The 23059-nt window shown below is 38.0% G+C and overlaps 1 protein-coding gene across 4 annotated transcripts in view; it reads right to left on the bottom strand.

The window, feature by feature from the left end:
- The window catches only part of LOC100694992 (cGMP-dependent protein kinase 1), a 92951-nt gene that overhangs the window by 11311 nt on the left and 58581 nt on the right, over positions 1–23059 (bottom strand). For all 4 annotated transcript variants that reach the window (XM_003438265.5, XM_003438266.5, XM_019366969.2 and 1 more), the window contains 5 exons: positions 20665–20770; positions 15464–15527; positions 11922–11999; positions 10134–10228; positions 1724–1789 (listed from right to left, as the gene is read on the bottom strand). In XM_003438265.5, the coding sequence (XP_003438313.1) occupies positions 1724–1789; positions 10134–10228; positions 11922–11999; positions 15464–15527; positions 20665–20770 (409 nt within the window). The remainder of the gene's footprint in view (positions 1–1723; positions 1790–10133; positions 10229–11921; positions 12000–15463; positions 15528–20664; positions 20771–23059) is intronic.

The following is a 23059-nucleotide window of genomic DNA, read 5'->3' as shown; positions in this document are numbered from 1 at the left end:
ATTGGACTGAGCCTGTAAATCCCTGCTGCTTCTTTTTTTATTCTCTCTCGCTTTCCCACGGCTCCTGTAATTATCCTTATTTTACCTCTTAGCATGCACACTGTTTGATTTTTAAGCATCACATGTGCACGTCTATTAAGAAAACAAACAGAAGGGCACAGAATACCAAAAGATTCAAAAACAAATATTGTGCACCAAAACCAGCCTGATTGAGGGACACAAACGCACACACTGAACCACTTTTGTGGGCCGTGGCAGCATTAGCTGCTTGCATGAAAGGCAGCAGTAATCACCTGCACTGGATGACTCACTCACTATCCCCTCTGCTTGCTTTGAGGATGGCCCATTTGTGCCTGCTGTGTTCCCTAAGGCAACAGGGAGCCCCTTGGAAAGCTGATACCATTTCCTCTCCCCACCCAGCCTGTCTCTTTTTAATGCAAGAGACAGCGATGCTACTAGACAGGCTGTTTCCTTACATAGTAAGCGGTTATGAACTTTTTCAGATATACAATAGCTTAATCTTACCATTAAACATTATAAACACTGTAATTAAATGTCAAATTACATTATTGCAACTGGGGGAAAATAGCAAATGTTTGAGCTCAGACAAACATAGTTGTGCTGTGGGATGATGTGCTAAAAATCAGTGGAGAAAATAGCAGCTGTTAGTCATTCCTGCACACATCTAGCATATATTTAAATTCTTTACTGAAAGTGGATTCTGGACACGTTACACCTGATTTTCTGGCATAACTGAACAAAGCAAATGCAAATAAGTTAATTTCTTTGTTCTCTGTGTGGAAAATATTTACATGACAATCAAGCTGAGCCCTGAACATAGAAACTGAACAGGCTTAGACGATGGCGTGAATACATTTTTGTAAGTTTTATCATCTCTAAAATTTAATGTGGAGCAGAACTATTTAACGTTGGCTGACATGCAGTGCCTGTAGTGACTAAAATCATACATTTTGAATTGTAGTGTAACACTAAAACAAGAAAGGAAGACTCATGAAGTTGGCGATCTTCAGCAATAACATTTGTATTACAGAATACAAATGCTTACATTATGTAACACCAGCTAACATAAACTGGTCATACCAGACCAAATATGGCTGCAACAGCACAACCTCTGAATATATTAAAGTTAGTAAATGTATAGTTCAGTGTTTGTTGTTTAAATCCACCTTTTAAGCTCTAAAATATAAAAGAGATACCAATTAGGTTGAATCATGACCTAGTATAGGACCTTTTTACACATTTATTGAATTTTGGAAAGCCTTGATGTTTTGAGCCAAACGCCAGCTAAATGAGCTGTGGCCACTCGTAAAGGTGGATACGCCAATTAACTTGAGTCATGACCCAATACAGAACCTCTTTCTCAAATTTATCGAATTTGTGCATAATGCACCAGAAACACAAACATAAATGCTGATGACGACGTCGGCCACTTACATCGGTTACATCGTTGGCTCTACAAAGATTCATTGCAATCTAAAGTCTAAATCAAGCGTACGTCTGCCGTGGTCACTCACAAATGAGGAGAAGTGGCCTCAGATTGATGTTTCAGCAAAATCAAAATTTGTAGGTTTCTTTCATTGCTGCTCGTGACAGACATGTGTTCATTGTAAAACTTGAAACATCCTTTTTTTTTATGTAAATGAGTACAGACGGTGTAGAAAAGTCACTAGGTTCCTTGAGGATTAATTTTATTGATACTCACTCTCGATCGATGACTAGACAGGTGACTGCGCCTGCAGCCATGACACTGGCCGTCCTGATGTCCTCCCTGGAGAAAGTGAACACAAAACACAATCAGCCACAACTGCAAAACTAAAACTTTGATCAAATGATAAAAAAAAGTGTGTTGCCATTATAAAATAACATTTTCATTCATTTTAAAGACCACATCATAGAGGTGATTGAAATCTGTCATATCACTTCATATACGAATATAACACATCACTGCAGAATTTGCATTACTCTTTATCATATTTGACATCAAGCTCATCTTCCTCTGATGACAGTCCTTCTTCGGAGGAGTCACCCCAGTCGCATGAATCCTCTGAGTCCGTATCCCAAGACTTCATCCTTTACAGTGAAATTTTTTTCCACACAGAGCCCCACAGGGATTAGCTCTAAATCTGAACCAGTGCACTGCCCAGGGCACCCCCCTAACAAAGGACACCTGTGTAGTAATTCTGTATAAGTTTCCAATCTGAGGATAGTGTTATCCACTTCAGTACAAACTAAAAAATGTAAAACAGATGAAAAACTCTTCGGGTGGTTTCCCATAAGCAGATTATTTCGAACTGTATCCTTTAAAAAAAGTAATAAAATAAAATAGAAAGAAGATTTGTTTATAAGATTGTTATAATATCCCAAAAGGGAGCAAATCAAAAGCTAAAACTGTCTACTTTCTAGATTTAAAAAGAGTTGATTCATTTTAGCTGGGGCACTAACAGAAGCTAGCCTTGGACAAACACTGTCTGTGCCTGGTCTGAACTCAAAGACATATGGCAACCTATTTCAATGAAGTGAGGTGACAATTCCTCCTCATGCCATGTGAACTCCCTCTGCTGCCTTCCCTCGTCCAAACACACACATCCACAACCCCCCTCGCCCAACACACATGCTCACGCACATGTTCACACACACTCTGCCTCGCTCTTGCTGCTGACCCGTCTGAATAAAGGTCACAGCTGGTGGAAGAACAAAAAAACACTGAAAGGTGAGGACTACAGAGGAGAAGGGAGGCTAGGGATATATTAACAGATGAGAACTGAGGCTCTCAAGCTAGCTATGTTACAGAATTTCATTCACCTCTGATAAGCTCCAAGGACCTCCATCCATGCTCTTAATGCAATACTCGGGCCAACACCTCTCCACCTGTTCTCCTGCTTGCCCCCAACAGTTTTCAAAACAATTGACATAGACATACTTGTAGTATTAGCAAGCAGTTTAATGGGTAAAAGAAGAGTGGTCTGTAACTCAAAACGCCAATGATTTAAAAACCTTGAAAGTATAATTATTTTCTTCTTCTTCTGTCTTCTCCCTTTAGGGGTCACCACAGTGGATCATCTGCCACCTCACCCTATCCCTAGCATCCTCTTCTGTCACACCAACCCTCTGCATGTCCTCCTTCATCACATGCATGAATTTTCTATTTTCCTCCTGCCCGGCACCTCCATATTCAACAAACTTTGTCCAGTATATCCAACTTTGTCTTCAAAACATTCAATGTTTCTGTCATAGTGCTACAAAGATTGATGCTAATATTAAACATGACCAACATTTCAAATAATGAGGTCAGCGTCTGTGCAAGTAGTCCCTATGAGCAAGCTCCAGCTTCAAGCTTCAAACACAGTTTCTGAACATGTATCCTTAGTATGGCTTTCTCAGTGCTCACTGCTCTACCTTAGAACACAAAGGCCCCACCCACCTAGTGTTCAAACCTTCTGTTTGAGAGGGCGAGCCAATCAGAAGCAGTTTAACAAAAAATGAGCAAAAATGAAGAGAAACCTGAGTGGATGAAGTTAAGGTAAGACAAATGAAATCAACTCATTAGAATTACACACAATTCAGCAGTTATAACGAGCAACAGTACACAATGTATTACAAAGGCTTGTCTCATAAAAGAAGTGTACAATGTATGCGTCATTCACTAACCATGGTGATACAACGAAACAACATAACGCCACGGGCTATATTTAAAAAAAAAAGTGTTTATGTAAGCATGAATCATCCTTAAGAGACCTCAAGGGTTTCATATTAGACGAAGCGTTTTACACCTGTCCCCTGCTGCTCGACTGTAGCTGAGGAAAACAACTTTGTGCGCCATGGCAGTGATACTGGCAATGTTCTATTTGAAACACAATCCCTAAACAATATCTGTCAGTGTGATTCATTTGCACACTGCTGAGCCTAAGCTGAGCCTAAGCCAAAGATGGCTCAGTACTTGTTAATTGTGGCACAAGAAGAAATGCAATGGAAAGCAGCCACACACACATTTCCACAAGCAGTGTCACACTAAAAGCAGCTGCATGCTGTGTCTGGAATGTCCTTTAGACTTACACGGGAGCCTGTGGTGTTGATTTCCAGTAGACAGTTGAAAAGAACATGGTAATTGGACAGTGATCTGGTGTCCTGGGAAAGGGGTTATGAAAATAATATATGGTTGGAGGCAGAGAGTGGGGCAGTAGCTATGGGCAGGGTGAGGGAGAATAAAAGCCAGGTTAAGACTGGGTCAAGAATTAGAGGTGACTGTGGAGGATGCAGGAGGATGTGCTTAACCCTGCAACGCCAAATGTTCCATATTTGATGCATGAGGTTTTGTAAGTAAGACCTCTACAACATCAGTGTGTGTGTTTCTTTTAGTGAAAAACCTGAATAAATTGCAAATTTTAAAACAATAAATTGCACAAAAATGCATGTAGTAAAAATGATTCAAATTAAAATTCATACATGCAGAATAAAATTGAATGTCTTCTCTAAAAGAAAGAAACACTGTCAGAATGTTCAATAAACACTCCAGACTGATAAAATTAGAATTTTCTGACAATTATTCAGTGGTTCAGGCTTTGCAGGGTTCATTTCTGTGGCTGAGATATTTTCTGAGATATATTTATATTTATCTATTTTAAACTATATATATGCATATATAGTTTAAAATAGATTTTATTCAAATAATAAAAAGTCTCAGTGAGATTAAAGTAGCAACTTCTTTTGGAGAAGAGTCAGGCAGAATAAGTGGCAGGCCATTTTAACTAAATATAGCATCTATTTATCCACATACCTCTAATCTGGGGACAGCAATCTAAGCAGAGATGCCTAGACCTCCCTTTCCTCTGCCACCACCCCCAGTTTTTCAGGGTTGGTCCCTGGCGGGTGTGGTCCTGGGGCTTCCTCCCAGTTTGACATGCATGAAACACATCACCTTGGAGGCATCCAGGAGGCATCCCAGTCAGGTGCCTAAACCACTTGATTTGAAAAGTGTCTCTACCCGAAAGATCAAGCTTGTCACCCTGGAGCATGCTCCAAAGGGTGTCTGCCAATTATATTGTTAAATCTTATTCTTTTGGTCACTTCCCGCAGTCCATGGCCATAAGTGAGGGGAGGAACGTGGATTGACAAATAAATTGTCAGCCTTTCCTTTGCACTCAGCTCTTTCTTTACCACAACAGCTGTCTGTACTGAGTTCAATGAAAAAGAGACACAAAATCACACAAATACCTGTATCAAACAGACCATTGTGAATAAATCGAAACATATAGATATGAATGTGTCTGCTTCCAAATCAACAACAAATACTGGGCAGAACAAATACCTGGTTGTATGCCTGGTGTCTCTTTTGATGAATTAAAAGTGCTAAATTTAACCTGGATTAAGAAAATGTTGTAAAGCATGTTGATTTCTTGAAACATAGCGTGTATAAAACTCCAAAAGCGATTTTTATTTTTCGACACTAAATGAGTCCCACAGTATTTGTGCAGCTACTTCCCATTAAGTACAAATTGCATAACAAAGAGTATACCCACTTTCAATGCATGCTATAACTTTTCTTTTACATTCATGAATATATTTTTCTAGTATTCCAGGAAGCTGCTCCTCAGTTATTGAAAATATTTCTCTTAAACACTTCCTTATTGGTGCATTAATTGTCTCCTTTGAAGTTATATTTCAGTCATGGGCTACAGTATTCTGTTATTTAAAAAAAAAACATGGACCACACACCCCATGTTTGATTATTTTAACAAAGATAATGTGGGAAATCTCAGATGTCTGAGCTTGCCATAAACACACTCACTCAGAGCTTGTGTTTCTCATACAGAGCATTTATTTTTGTGGCCTGTGCAAAAATAAACCTTTTGTGGTTGGCCTGCAATTTATTATTTCACACTGTCAAATCTCTGCTTGGACACACAGTTGGCACATCAGTCTGCCAGACTGGCACATTCTTAAATATTTAGTCATTTCGTTGTCAGTGCAGTGCAGTGCAGAGCTCCAGCAGCAACTGAGTGCTTCCTCACCTGCACCCAGAACAAAATCTTTGGCCCGTGGGGAAAAACAAAAGGAGCAGTACTCTTTTTTTTTTCTTCATAACTGCACTGCTACACAACAAAGGGCTTTTTCCCCCTAAAATAATGATTTAAAAATAAAAGCAACATGGGATTTGCTTTGACGAAGTGCTTCTGAAGCAGCACGATTTCTTCTTTTATATTATAGTTACAAAAATGTAAAAAATTTTAGAGAATGTAGACACAGCAATGTAAAATATTCAGAATTGTAGATAATACTAAATGAATGACAGAAGCTAAAGCTGTGACTCAGGGGAAATCTATTAATAGACTGAGAGTATGGCTTGGAGTGAAGGGAAAGTGATGATTTTGTGCAATAGTGGCAACATATCCACACTATTACAAACTCTCACAGTGAATTCTCAGAGCGCTATTGTTGGTCTGAAGGTGTTCTGACACCGATACCAATCAAACTTCTCTCAGTTACATCAGACGTCTTTTTTAAAATAGCACCTTCAGCTGGAACATTCCCACAAACATACCCACACAAAATACACTCAGGAGTTGGAGGTCAGGTCACACATTGTCTATGCAGGTGATGGTCCAACTCCTCCACTGAAAGTTAACACATCACAGTGACATGAGGAATGTGATATCAGATATGTTCTCCTTTACGTACACACAACATATCACCCTCGAAGTGCGTCTCTTCCCGGAACATCCATTCACTGGGATGAGGTACATACATACTGCATTCATTCAGGGCCTATACTTATGCAAGCCCCTTAGAGAAAACTTGTAATCTGATATTTCTTCCACTGCTTTAACGTATACACATCTCACGCCAGCACTCACACAAGCTCTCGTAAACCATTATAGCTGGCAGGGGAACTGACTGTGATTTGTAAATATGTTGTTCTCACAGATCAAAGGCAACGTCTTCAGATGGACAGAGTAGCCTTTGAGTATAGGCTATTGAGTTTCATGAGCAAGGACATGCACAGTTAACTCCTAATTAGAAAGATGGCCCAGCAGAAGAGCCCTCTGATCAAAAGCCTAGTTCCAAGATGGCCAGCATCTCCATCATTTCAATTTGCGAGACACCCTTGACCATCAAAGGTATAGTCAAATAAGCTTCTCCAGCTCAAGACACTCTAAGACAAAAGGTGTTTATAACAAGAGACAGTGAGCCGGAGATAGCAGTTTGTTGAACAAAAGTGTTTTTCTTGATTAAACAAAGCACAAGATGCTCTTAAGCATGCTTTGAAGAGCTTTCAAAACTGCACAACATTTCAAAGTATATTGTGATAACCACTGACTATTTATCCTGCTGTGTAGTCCATGTGCAAAAACCTTACTCACAACAAATGAGTGATAAATCATGGATAATATTAATGCTAAGCACATGCTGCACTTCAATTAAATTTAATTAATTTAAAGTTCCAACAACAGTCACCTCAAGGTGCTTTATATTGTAAAGTAAAGACCCTATTATAATAGAGAGAAAACCCCAACAATCAGACAGCTCCCAATGAGCAAGCACTTGGTGACAGTGGGAAGGGAAAACTCCCTTTTAAAAGGAAGAAATCTCCAACAGAACCAGGATAAGGCAAGCGCAGCCATTGGCTGTGACTGTTTGGGGGTGAGGTGAAAAGACAGGACAAAAGACACACTGTGCCAGAGACCCAGAGATTAATAATAACTAATTATTAAATGATGTGTGTAAAGTGGTGTGTAAGCACACCAAGAGTGAAAATCATCAGGGTGATTAAACATTTTTTTTCCTTCACATAATTTTAGCAGCACTTAAAAGAGATCACAGAATTCCTCAAAATCAGAATAGCTGCTACATTCATGATGAGTTAGAACTTTGTGTTTGATTCTTATTCATCAAACAGCACTTTTAGTTTTAATACATGTGCGTAAAACATTAGAAAATGTCTACTTAAAAACAACAACAGACGTGTCCCTCCCCTAAGAAATCAAGCTTTCCATGCCTAACGTGGCCCACATTCATTTTAATGCTCTGTCATCTTTTATCTTTTAGTCATTAGCTTTTACATTTAGGGAAAGCCCAACCATCTGTGCAATTCAAGCTGCTGTCTGAACATCATCCAGCAGACAGTGTTCTCAAAGTGCAGCCTGGAGGCCAATGACAACCCTTGTTAACCTGTTATATGTCAAAAAGAAAAGACTGCACAGCTTTACATTTTCATTTAAATATAACTCCTCTGTTCCAGCCATGATAGAAACAAATGACAAATGTGTGCAGTCAGGAAAACACAACAGTCACTTTATGGTTTTGAGGCCCCACCCCTCCAAATAAGTAAATGCATACATAGTGATTACATACCACAAAAATTATAACCAAAACAAACTGCCATGTACCATAAAGAAACACATTACATTAGCTCTTTAAATGTTGGCACAACATCAAAACCCATCAAAACCTGATTGAAATTATTTCTTTCAATAATAAACATTATCATTTATTGTTTTGACATAAACGGAAATCTCTTTTCCACAGCACGCTGCTTTGATTCGGTCTGTGTTTTCAAGCGCCGATGAGTCTGAGCGCTGATTTTTATGTGGCTTTCACATTCAGCAGCCACAAGATGGCGACATCTTCATTATTTTTCTAACACTGCTGGCAAAGTATGGACACACTCAAATGTGCATGCATGAGTGCATATCTGACCCTCATAGACATAATACACTTCAGACTATTTTCCATCTCTTCACTCCCTGATGTTAAATAATACATTGTCCATGGAGAGGTGCAATCCTAACAAGGAAGAAGAAACAACAGGGTAAAAATATCACTTCAGCACAATGGTCTTGACGCCAGGTTTATAAAATACTGTTATAACACCTAAGTGTCCACAGTGAAAGTATTTGAGCACTTTGAGCAAACCAAATGTTAGAAAAAGACATGAATCATTTTTAACTGGCCTGTGGGACATCTCCACAGCTAGAATCCACACTGCTGGTTCAGACTTATAACGTACAAAGTAGTGTAATGTTGGAAGTGTGTAATCTCATTTTATATCTGTTTGTTCCAAGTCGACATACACTGTGTGAATTATAGGAACGTAATTACACCTGCTAATAGCAAATGTTCACGAAAGAGTGCAGAAATCCATTAATACAGCCAAGGACATCATGGAGATGTCCTTGATAACAGAACGGAGAGGAAAAGAATCTAGATAATATTGTTTAAATGAAATGAGACTTGAGCTGGTAGCGTGCACTTTTGTGACAAACACCACTCTACTCACAATAAATGATTTTTCCCTGTAGTTTTTCTGAGTGACATCAGTGTGTGCAAAATAGCACAGACGGGCTGTCACTCGGTGTTGTTGTGAGGGATCTCCGCTGTCACTTAAACACACCCCCCTCTCGATTTAGGCAAAAATAGAACTTGAGAAACATGAAATGTGCCACAGTCACTGCATGTGTGCTTATTTATACTGTCTTCAAAAAAGGGGCTGGAGGTGAAATAGCTGCATCTGCAGATAGTTGTTGCTGTTTACGCAGATGGGAAAATTATTACATAACCAAACAAATTAGAATGCTCACAGTAGCAACTGTGGATCAAAACGCGCCTTAATATAGACTGAAATGCATAAAAAAAGACATGTGGATTCAATGACAATTTAAACTCTTTCTCATATCATATTTAACAAGCTTTCTTCGGTCCAGAGAAATAATTATTATTTCACACGTGGAAAATTTGCCTTGAACAGCTACAGTAAATCAGTTATCATAAAATGGCCTAGCTTTAAGCAATTCCAAACATTTGCCAAGTTATCATGGCTGTCCAGAAGAGTGAGTTGCGGAAAGAAAGGAGATTGATAGGAGTTGGAGGCTAAGTGCCAAGTTAACACTAAGACAAAGGAAATGGTAAATGGTAAATGGCCTGTATTTATATAGCGCCTTTATGGTCCCTAAGGACGCTAAAGCGCTTTACATACCCAGTCATTCACCCATTCACGCACACATTCACACAAGGATATAAAAGACAGGTTGGGAGTGAAAATTAGAAGGAAAGCAGTGAAAGAATAGAAGACGGGAGATATAAATTGGAAGCGGCAGAGTTATTAGGAATACTCTTACCCTTGCAGTGCTTTCTCTCCAAACCAGTCTCCTTTTCCGAGGCTGCGGAGGTAGACAGGCTCTCCGTTGGGCAAGTCTTCTCTGGTTACATTAACCTAGCAAAACAAAAAGGAAAGTTAAGGAGAAGAATAGTGATAATGTATGTCATGTAGATGTGCAGCGAGTACAAAAGATGGATAACATTTAATTTAAAGATATCATTCCAAGACAGGGAATCATTTCTTAAAATGTCAGGTTCATCACACTGCTACAAACAAGAAGGAAGCACTGCTGTAACGCAAGTCTGTTTCAAACAGGTAACTGTCATCGCCATGAAGAATCTGGGAAGCGCCACGAGCCAGAAGAAACATGAGTGATGGGGCTCTGCTGGGCCGGAAGACTTTACAAATCAAAGTGATGGCAGCTGAGTAGATCTTAGAGGAAGGGAACGAAGGCGATTGTTTCGTCAATTGAAGGATCTTGTCTTCATCCATTAGTCAGCACAGATGTAGCAGCGTATCCTGCACCGGCGCACTGTCTACACCTGAGTGACAGCGTAATTATTCACGTGGGAGCAGGCGCAAAACAAAGAAAGGAAGTACAGGAGGTACAAAGTGTGACTGTGTGTGTGCGCGCTGGGTGACGTCCAATCTGGTGGAAAGTCCTATAGGTAAAGTAGACTACACACAGGCAAAGTGAGAGATGTGCAAATAACTAAGCAGAAAGCATTGACAAGGTCGGGTGTGCATGTATGTGAGTTCATTCCTGCACCCACACATCCATGACCGTACTGTTGTGCAACGTGACTTTACTGACCTTGTGAAATTTACAGCTTTTGTTTACTGCCAAAGTAAGGTAAAAAAAAAAAAAAGGACACAAAACAGGACGTAACAAAAGCACTCACATCTCACATATGTGAACTATTGGAAAATACTAGGATTATAAATCACTAAAAGATTACTAACACATTCTTATTACAGCATTACCCACTTTATAAATGATAAAAATGATGTATAGGTGATGTGCCATCTACATTTTGTGGATGTAAGGGACCAGTTATGGTGACAGAACAGGGATATGTGGAATGTGGAGATCAAACATGGGAAGGTGAAGGTAAAGGAAGGTGCCAAATACACCATGTTATGACATGACTGATAGAATAAGACAAAGGAAACAGAATTAGATAAACCAAATTCTACCAAATTATTAATCGAACCAAAAAAACAAGGTGATAGGAGGGGTTAGAGGACATGAACTGTTGGACGGGCATTATAAAACCCTGTCAGGTGTCACTGATTGATCAATTTGCGGTCATACCTGCTGAAAACAAACAGCATGTGAGCTTGTGTATGTAACAGACAGGAAACAAGCTGTGAAGGCAGCACAGGAAATGAATGGAGAAGATGAAGATAACAAGCAGAGAGAAAATGAGGAGGGAGACTTGCAGCCATCCTGGCATCAAAACATGTTCACAAAAAGTATGTGAAAGCCCTCCAACAGTGTTGAAGCCAGACAGGACTGTGCTCAGTGTGAAAGTCAGTGCTGATTACTGAAAAGTGGAGTCAAAATGACTCCATTCTCCTTCCAAGATACCCCCGTCGCTGCTGAAAGAGATGATGAAAGAGGCAGAGCTTCTTTCTGACTTGTCCTTTAACCTATGGTGATTGATGACAGCCAACTTCCACCCAAAAATACCACCCCATTCTATCAAAACATGGGGGTCTTTTATTCTCCATGTACCACGATGCCCTGCATTGTGATGTCAGCTAATGACTGTTTTGGTGGTAGACTGGACCGCACTGTCCTTACCTTTCCTTTACTGATGATGAAGAAGGTGTCTCCTCTGGCCCCCTGTCTGATGATGTATTCTCCGTCTTCATAATGTGTCTGTCAGAAGAGAAGAGAAGAGAAGAGAAGAGAAGAGAAGAGAAGAGAAGAGAAGAGAAGAGAAGAGAAGAGAAGAGAAGAGAAGAGAAGAGAAGTTCAGGTTGACTGTAATTAATTTGTCTCCTTTCTTATACTGGAAGTGAAACACTCTCACCAGAGACAAAAAGTACTCTTCAGAGGAGGAAAACCTGAATTGGGTGCAGTGATATAAATCACAATTAGATATCTTTTTTCTTGTTAAAAATCACAGATTGGCAAACTATCCAGGGTATTTTGCTTTGTTCCACCCACTACTTGCTTGGATATGCTCTGTGACCTTGAATATGAATAAGCAGGTAAAGAAAATGAATGAATAAATGAATGTTGCTGCAGCGAATATGAAGGGAAATCACAGTTCCTTCCTGAGAAAAAAATTAATACAGAATATTCATCCATTAATCACATTTTTCTACACCTGGTAATCCTATTCAGGGTTGTGGGTGCTGGAATGGGTGCAGCATGAACTGAGTAGGCTCCATCTCACACATGTAGATAAGGACTTTCACACTCACATTCATGGCTTGTGTTGAAAATAACCTCTAGAGGAAGATAATGCTTCTTCTCCAAGGCCAGTTTCTTAGGTTATACTGAATACTTTATATAACAGTTGGCATCATGGAAATAATTGAATATCAAATTATGTTGTATGATCCAGAACAATAACACAAGGACAATAAACTGTTTCTCCAGCAAAATACACACAATGCTGCACATCTGGCCACAAGTCTAGACAAAAGACAGAGCTCAATATTTCCTGTTAGATCATAAATAGACTCCACAGAGGGACTGACATTTGCCAGATTTTCATTCTCACACAATTTTACCCAGGAAAAGTGCCTAACGCCTTACACTAAGCAGTGACATTCCTGTCTGCTGTGTATTATTTAAGGAAGAGACATTCCTGTCTGCTGTGTGTCATTTGAAAACAGTTTGTAGTCCACAGCATGTTGAAGTTATGCGTTGGTTAGCTCAGGTTTATTTATTATTGTTGAGATGAAAAAAATAAAGATCCAAATAACCAAAGCTCAGTCATGAACCAAAACAATCTTTCATAACTAGTATAGTCTAAGCGGTAGGGAAGGATAATTGATTTAATCAATATGTGACCCAGTGAAATATGATATTTGCTTTGGCCTGAATGGCCCAAATGAAATATGACACATAATTTAAAATGGTAGCAAGACAGTTTGTGCCTGTTACATAGTTGTGATTTGATCAAAGAGATGGAAAGGTTGTTTGATAAGGCTGTGTGGATCACCACAGATGTGCCACCTGTCACCACATAGGCTTGGTTTTCAATTTAAATATGTTGTAAATAACTACATTTCAAAATAGTTATTCTTGATCAAATCATCAAGAATAATCTTAGCGGCATTTTGTTCTGTTTAAAACTGTACACTGTAAAAATAAATAAATAAAACACAAAATATTAAGTCAACATGATTCAATAGATTTTCGAGCTTTCTTAACTTGTTGCTGGCTTTACCTTACAACCTGAATTTTCTTTGTTCACCTAATTAGAACATTCCTGCGAGGTTAGCAATAATATTCTGTATCAACAAGCAGAAACGTCTTTCCAGGTGCTCTTTTTTATTTCCAGCAGCAGGCTGATCTGCATATTTGGTTTGGCACATATTTTTACACCAGATGAAACCCTCCCATTTATCTGGGCTTGGGACAGCCTGGGTTGTACACTAGCTTGTTACCCCCTGCACAAAGTTGGCTTTGTGCTTCCTCCCAGCTGTGAATCATACCTTTTACTTATGAAGTGAACATGCTAACCTTCTACACTATGGAAGCAATGTTTTTGCCAACTTTCACAGGTGTCCTCACCTAAACTATAAATTGATGCAATATTTTTGATTGACTTTGCTGTCGTGGACAAACTGTCTCCTTACTCTTTATTAGAGTTTAATTTATCCCTGCCTTTCATCTTGTGATATAGTTTCTGAGAATCTTTTCCCGTTACTCTCCACAGATTTCTGAACCTCCAGAAATGTTTTGTTAGGACTACAATCCATTCAGAGTCATATATCCCACCTGTTTCTTTATTTTGGAAACTGAAGGCTCTTATTATTTAATTCATGAATATCTATTTTATGCTTTTTTTTATTCATGAGATATATTAAAGTGAAGGAAATATCGCTGATGTTAAAGTTAACTCACAGGTGCATTCTCAACTCATCAGTGTCCATATCTTTATTTTCCTACATTTCTCACTTGTAGAGGTCAGTTTTAGGTTTAGAGGTTATAAATTCTGGAATGATTTTATCCCATCTGTTAAAATTACATTCCTCTATAAATGTCACAACTGTTAACTGTTAATATTTGCTTTGTAACTGCTTTGTAAGGCAATGTTGTTCATGTTTCATGTTTCAGCCATAGCAACAAATATCATTTCTATTGACCAGCTATGAGTTGAGATGTATGAACTAATATTTCTGTTATCAACACAAATTTAAATACCTACAACCATTCATATACTGTATTTTATTATTGTTATTGTTGCTATATATTTATAATTTTTTTTATTATTCTTAGCTTGCTGTTGCATATATTAAGGCATATTATCTACTGTATGATAATTTTGCATTTCTGCATAATATTTGCAAACATTTACATTTTTAATAAAAACAACAATGACTATAACTACAAATGAAGTGAAAGCTTCAAAATAAATACAATCCACTGTTTATTTGTTATGTTTGTTATTTTTAGTGAATTTTAAATGGTACGAAACAATAAATTGACACTGAAATTAAAAGTAGTTCAGTGTTTGACAGCAAATAAACACGGGTTTAAAATTTGTCTGTGTGCAGCTCTACACGGATGATTGCTTGTCAGCTGATTTATGTTGATTGGAACTAATTTCTAGACTTCATAAACAAATGTATAATTGTCAGCTTTTGGATGCTACCCAACTAAAAACTCCATGTCCAATTGATTTTATACATATATATTTTTAAAAAATGTACATATACATATATATATATTTAAATATATATATATATATCCCTGCCTATATATATATATATATATATATAATGCTATTAATGTTACGTGTTTCATTGTGAGAAGAGGATGGTTAAGCCTATAACAGTAAAGATTTTGTGTAGTTTGTTTGACCCATTTGAAAACTGAAATGGTTTCTACTGGACTGATTTCCAGAAATTCCTCCCCTAGTAAGTGAGAAATGTAGATAGTCATCTCACACCGAGCAGGTACCAAAGAGCAGCATTTACTCTGAAGTCCCAGCTGTGTACAGGTTGTCCCACCTAGCACCCAAAATAATCTCTACTGTGCACATCATCTAGAATCATTTTCACCCTCCTCCCTTCTCTCACCACAATAAGAGTGTGAATGTATGAAAATCATTTGAGATGTCAGAAGTAGGCTGCAGATGTCAGACACAACAAGGTACTTACCTCCTCAAGGACATCAGCGAGCTTGCTCAGAATATCTTCCTGTAGGCCGTGGAATGAGGGGACGCTGCAGGAGAAAAAAGAAGGGCTTTTATACGAGAGAATACACAGCTTCATGCATAGTGAATATTACTAATTACCCCCCTGTTTTTTTCTATATAAAAAAAAAAGATGTAGGAAGCAGTGTAGCTGGAGGCTTAGTATGAAGCTGAGGAAAAAAAGCATATCCTTTTGGAAGCTCTGAGCAAAAATAAATAAATAAATTTCAAAAATCTTGATCTCTTTGAAAAAAACTGAAACATAAAGTTGTCATTTTCATATTTTACGTCTTAAAAAAAAAGCCAAGAACTTGGTTGTTGGTTGCATGTGCCTACAATCACAATGAGTCCGCATAAATTTGCATTAAAATAAATAACATTTGAGGAAAAAGTCACTTTAACTTAATGTTCCTCAAAGGTTTATTCAGGCTCACTCAGACATACCTACACAGTCAGGAAGAGCACCTGGGATCGCCTATAAAGGCATTATTTGCTAAATGTACAAAAGACAACTTGCACTTGTGGCCTTGAAAATCTCTTACTTTTGTTGCAAGCTACAAAGAATTTGAACAATGACGTTTTTAGTGAGCTGTGCAACTCACATTCATCATTTAAGGTAATTATGTGCTGTTCAGACATGCTGAAAGGGACACAAAGTGTGAAAAAGTTGAACTGCTCTCCTGACTTTTACAGAAAAGTGGCAAGGGTGCTCATTCAGACATGAAGGTGACACATTCATATGCTGTAAGATGATTGAAAAAGAGTGCAGGTGTTTGGCTACAGTGGATACGTGCGATGCAGCCCCAGAATGTTCACAGAGAAAAGCTGTCTATCATCTTTAAAGCACAGTGTTGAAATTGTTAGGATTTGCTTTGCTGCTCCAGGAATTGATTCACTGATTCAGTTTTGCATCAAATGAAAGAGTGCTTTAAGATAATGTGCTAGGCCATCTGTCCAAAAGTTAAAGCTGAAACTGTCCTTTTCAAGAGGATGATTATCCTAAGCACTCTAGAATATCCACCAAAGAAAGACTCAAAAAGAAGAAAAGGTGAGTTATGGAGAGCCTCGGTGAAAGATCAGTTGTGGGTGTCTCGATTCTGGTGCATCCACACACAAAAAACGCCTACTTAAATGAGTTATTTCTGTTTAAGAAGAAAATATTGTAATAATTCTTAGGCCAAGGGTGTACTTCCTTGGCCACAGTATTACAAACTATAAATATGACTTGTTGCCAAAGCTAAATGTTCTATTAGTGTTGTTTAAGTATTTCATTTTATCTGTAGGCTCCGTGTCAAATGTTTGTTCACCAAATATGTCATATTGTTTTAATAGTGGATATCAACAAAAGTTCACCAGAAATAGAGGATTTGAGTAGGAGTGCTTCCAGGATTCAGACTGTTTTTGTTTGAGGAGCCCTTTGGATAGGATACGCATAAGCAATCAAAGAGCTCAGAGACACTCTCTTTCAACTAAGCGTCAAAATGTCTTCATTCTCATGGCATGATTCGGTTTAACCTAGAAAAACAAAAACAAAAATTCATTTTTTTATACAAGCCCTCATCTAGACGTTAGTTTTCCTGGAAAGAATTGCTTTTATTTCTGGTAGTTTTTCCACCGCTTTAAGCGGAACATAAAACAGCTGCATTGGTCCACAACACAAAACATGCACTCAAATAAAGGCTCTAAAATTGTTAGTTGTCAGCATATTTTTTAAATGTTTCATTCTATTGGCTAAATGCTATCATGTGACTGTCAAGTTTTTGTTTTTTATTGCTTCCTGTGTGGTATGATTATTTTTTTCATCCTTTTAGACATACTTTGTTCAATCACAGCATGACTTTGATCTGAGAACCAACAAACAAATTCAGATATAGGCAGCGGGAACACTCAAAATCTGTATTTTTCTATTGTATGGCCTGTATTTTAGTACTATACATATAAATTTTCCAGCATAAATGGGCAGCATGAGTAGTTACACAGCTGGGCATCACATCCTACGGTTGAATACGCCAGTATGAGCCCGTAGTGTTTGTTCCATTACTTCCTGGCAGCCTGAATGAATGCTGCCTGCTATCAACCCTGCTAAATAAAACTAGCCTAATGTTTATCAAGGAGGAGAGAAAATAACCCCGCGTTGGTGAACAAAGGGCTTATCTGCCCGTATCGTCTCACTCTCTCGCTCTGCCTCTCTGTTTCTCCATCTCCCCTCCCCCTTAATTTTCCATGCTTTATTACAGTAATCTGAACCATCTTGTCACGGCCACTGTGCTGATCCTTGTGTTACTGCTTCCCCGACAAAGGCACTAGTTAACCAGCTAAGCAATGAACACATGACACTTACTGTACATGCAACAGAGAGAGTTTCAATCCCCTGAGCTGAGAAGCTGTTGACACAAACAAAAGGCGTCTGTCGCAGTAAATTTCTGATTCAACTGCTTAATTATGTTACAGCTGAGTAATTACACAAGGCCTGTGGGGAAGCGTGGATCTGCCATGCTTTAGGCACTGTGCAGTTATAAAGCATACAATTTTAAATAATTTTCTATTAGAATCCTGTAAACACCTACAAAAAGGTGCTATTTTCCTGATAGCTAGACTTTTATCTGAAGTGAAAGGGGACAGAGGTCTCAATAAAAGTCCACCACCATATATCAGTTCATAGAAATGTGCATTTTCTAAAGCTGGGCGAGTTTGTCAAAAAAGCTAAGCTTTGAAATTACTTTTCCTGGAGCGACTCAATGAGAAACTTAAAACACAGGCAGGTAACAAATTAAAAGACAAACTCACTTAGGTTGAGAAATACAAAAATACTAAATGGTTTGATGGGAATAAAAGTAATATAATTAATGTACTATGCCCTTCATAGACACCAGACTATCCAGTGGAACACAGAGACTAATATGTTAGACAATGCTCTCTATAGCATTATTATTAAAACATCAAAAGGAATTATCTTCTGAAAAAATGCAGCTCATCCCTTCAGTAAAGTACCAGAGATTAAGAGTTGTTGAATCATTATCAATGCAGATTTAAGCTGTTCCAGCAGAATATTTTGGCTCATCATCTTACTTAAACATATCATTTTGTTTTTCCTTTCATTTGTCACCTGTCTGTACATGCAAAGAAAAAATAATAAAAAAAGTCTTCACAAGCACGCTCAATTCCCCCCCATGCACAACGTGGGGTTTTCTTTGCCCGTTTTTCTTCTTCACTATTTGTCCGAATAAATCTATAATTTCACAGCAGTTAAACGGGTGGGCAGAAGACTCATGAGGACCAATATGTGTTTATTACTTTCATTAGATCTGTTTCTAGGAAATTAAACAGGAACATAATTATCTGTGTGCTGTGAGTTTACAAACACTGTTATAAATCTCAGATTTCTCCCCCCAGGTATCCCTTTACAAACCAAACACACCAAGGGATCCCAAAACAACCAGTACGTACACCTATTAAATATTTACTTAGTCTATCAGTCGGGCTGTTACGTAAGACCTCCTGACAGGCAAGAGCTGTTATACTGAACAGTGTGTGCTAATATACTCAGCAGAGAGACTGCAAATGTTTGCGGTCTTTATTAGTAAATGATATCACTAAAATAGATTACATCTTAGATGAAATATTAATAGGGCTCCATATGTGGTTAAAATAGATTCTTGGTTGTGTTTGTCTTAAAGTCTGGCTTTATCGTGAAACTACACTCCAGATACAGAAATGAATTTATTCTGGGTGACCGGCGGGAGACTGTCCTTAAAAAAAGAAGAAAAAAAGTCATGCTGTTCAAAAGCTTTGCTGACTTGCAATATCTTTGTGACTGTGGGCATACTGACTGTCCTATTTTAAGCAGAAAAAAGCAGTCGTTACAGTCAAGCTGCAAAATGTTTTTGGTTTAATTGAAGCTATCAAAGCGACTCCCTGTTCAAAAATTACATCTTAAACTAAAATTTAAAAAAAGATTTTCAAATTTTGAGTAAAATGCAACAGAAATATAGAAAATCAAACATTTATTTCTTCGAATAATTAATCACTGAGGAAAATATGCTTTATATAACTTGAATGTATACCAATCAAGTCAATTTCTATTAAATATAACATTTTGCATTGTGCCTATGTTGCAAAATTTGCATCTAATTAAATTTGTTAAAGACAACATTTTCTACCTGTTTTTGGAGTGTGTCTTTTTTAAAATGTCGTTTGGTTTTATTCAAAACATTGAGCCTTAGCTAAAAATTACATTTAAAGTAACTATACTTGCATTACTGTACACTGTGAAGTTACACAGCCATAGTTGAGTAAATTCTACAACAGCAGAATTGATTGTTTTGGAACATACTGACATACAACTTGCTTTGCACTTGTTAGAAATACCTTGTAAAAAGCTTCCTTCCTGTGCACTGTGCCCAATACTTAAAAATAGCTCATACTGCATCTCTCTCAGGACTGACAGAACCTGATCATGATCACAGTGATTCACGAGGTTTCCTCGGGAGAAATGTCTTTTAGACAGAACATGTGCCTTCATGATTTGGAAGATTTATACAAAATTGTGGCAGAGTGAATGGATGAGAGGACACAGATCAAATACCGACTCTGCCAAAAAAGTCATGATAAAAAAACAAAAAATAGCGTGGGGTGCACGCAGCAGAGTGAAGGTATGACATAATTTTAATAACTGGGTTGATGAAGCTCAAAGTGGATGACAGTAAAAAAGAAGTTGAATGCAGAGAGAGAGTGAGAGATATTTATAAAGCAATTGCATCTCATGCATTTTGATCATTGGCTGTCTTTTGATGCCTCTTCCTTTTATCCTATACCTCATGCAGGACCCCGAAAAAGGATGTGCAGGTCTTTTAAGTGTTAATAGGTTTGGCAATAGACAAGTGATTATTGGTCAGGGCCCTCTGATACAGATAAGGTACTGAAAACGATGACGGTGATACAGTTACATGATATTTTTCTAGTATGTTGAATGACATTTCCTATGATGCACTAGAAATAATTGCTGAGTTATATAATTATTGGCAAAATGGAGGAGTAAGGGATCATCTGAGAAACAGCTCACACACATTTTCCTGAATTCATTTTGGTAATTCATTCATTGCTTTTCAGATCAAAGACCTATTCCACTCTTCTGCCACTGCTGGAAAATTTGCCTTGCTTCCTTACCTTTTCAGAAACTCCATATACTCTGTGTGCTTGATTAAACCCGTCCTCATCATGATCGTCTGAAAACATTGTCGGTCAATGGCCCACAATTTCACATTTGTTAGAGCTGGAAAGAAGAACACACATGATTAAAAGGAACATTAGCAATGTTGTGGCAGACAGTTTTCATTCTCTAGCAATTAGAATAATAAAAGAGCACACATAATGCAAGACCTGCAACAGCTTCATGCTCTGTGCGTGCAACATGATTATCACGAATGTTGTATTCACTTGAAATGAGGAAGGAAATGTAGGTGTGTCGAGGTATGTGTCGGTGAATTTTAACTAGCTATAGTCCTTCCTGAAAATGAGAAATTTGTCGGTTGTTAAGCTTAGTTACCTTAGTGGAAATAATCTTCATCCAAATGTTTTATCTAGCCTCTAATCTAGAAACAGCAAATAGCAGCTATTCTGGACAATTACTCTTTACTCAGCAATTTGGAGTTAATTGGTATTTTTGGAATACCTCACATGCATGGCTTGCTTGAAGTCATGCTGCACGATTTTAATTGGTTTAAGGTCAGGAATGTGAATGCCCTCTTTTTTTTTTTTTACTTTAAGAGTTACTGATTGCTCTTTGTGTTACGGGCAATTATCAAACTGTACAACAAAAGTTACAACTTTGAAATTACAAGCAGCTACCACGATACTCTTCTTATTGAAACAGTTTAGACTTAAATAATTGTTTCCGCAGTGATTGCAATATGCACAAGCCCTGAGGCTTCAATGCATGGAGTAAAGGTGAAGTGTTAGCATGCAGTTTTTTTTCTTAAAAAACTTTAGAAATATGCCTCATTTGACCACCGAGCGCTGTTCTGCTGAGCGTCCAGCTCTTCTGAGACTAGCATAAGGTGAGCTAAAATGATTTGTCTTTGGATGGCAGTGGTTTCAGCTGTTTTATCTTTCCATGGGCACTTTGATGTTTGCTGGATAGGTTAACTGCAGAATTTAGCAAGTGTAAGAGATGGCACAAATGCAGTGCAATGCAATGCTTTTTGACACTTTTTTGAATAATACATGCAACCTGACAGCACTTTTGCAGAATATCTAGACCTTCAAAAAGCAAAAGTAGTGTCAAATTGAATTTTTCTCCACTTTTTCCATGTTTATTCCTGGCCGTTGATCGATTGAGGCCTGGGTCTTTCACCATTCCTGTCATTGACATTTTCAGTGCTTTGAGCTTCAACACTTCTTTCTCTGAAGTCCTTTGTAGACACTTTTGATCTGAATATGTTTTACTTCAACAGATCCCTGTCATGAAGAGGAGTCTCTGTTGAAAACCAGGCCATGAGGGATTTCATCAGAGCAATGAACCTCTAACCCAATGAATGTCATTATATTTCACCATTCAGACCCGTTTCACAGAAGAAATGAATTGTTGGGCCAGAAAATTAATAACAAAAACTTAAAAAAAAAACAAAAAAAACCCCCAGATTTCATCTAGCTTGGCCACATTGTGCAGTGACTCTCAGGATTCAATACTTCATTTTGTAAATAGCAGTTCCTGATAATTATTTCACAACTGGTTTCTCATGATTGCAAGTATCATTATCTTCTGCAAGAAAAGACTTCAGTGCTTCAATTGTGCAGCTGTACAATTGATTATGAGGAGTACAGAGAAAGAAATCTACAATCTGGCCCATCCAGAAATAGTGTAAATCTCCAGGGAGCCCTCCGGCCACAGGGACATGTGGTAACATTAGAAAAGAATACTTATGATAACAGTCGGCTCAGTATTTTGTCAGTGTGTATGTGTGTGCCTGAAAATGCAGTGTGACCCTTCTGTGCAGAGATTTAAAGATATAAGATCAAGTTTTGTTAATAACGGTGTGGTGTTTATTGATTAGAGACGAAATACTTTTCACTTACTGGCACTAACAGGGAAGTCAGCGCGCAGGCTTAGCTGCAGAACAGCACGTCTGCAGCTAATAAGGAATCAACGTGTCACTGCAGGAGGAGTAGTTTAACACGTTCAGTGTATGTGTGACACTTAATAAATGTGATACGCATTCACTCACACACACAGTCACACACAGACACACACACAGGAAACTAACTTTTTGCGGTGTCAACAAAACAGTGTGTTTCTTTAGGGGAATATTTTATAGATTTTAGTGTTTTTATGCTAAGAAAATTGCTAGGGTACACATCACAAGTTAGGCAAGAACTGCTGAGAATGGCTGAGATTATTAGGATGATGAAAAAAGTGACTTCAATACAAATGCACTTGCAGCAATACAACACCAATCATTGCACTGCTGTTGAACTGTAAGTGATAAAAACGTGTAAGTTACTGAATTTATTGACCCAAATTCAGATTTTTATACCCAAACTGGAGCTGGCACACTGGACTTCT

Source organism: Oreochromis niloticus, linkage group LG13 (assembly GCF_001858045.2).
Source record: "Oreochromis niloticus isolate F11D_XX linkage group LG13, O_niloticus_UMD_NMBU, whole genome shotgun sequence".
Lineage (NCBI taxonomy): Eukaryota > Metazoa > Chordata > Actinopteri > Cichliformes > Cichlidae > Oreochromis > Oreochromis niloticus.
The sequence above is the reverse complement of the archived record's forward strand: the minus strand, read 5'-3'. Positions and strand labels throughout refer to the sequence as shown.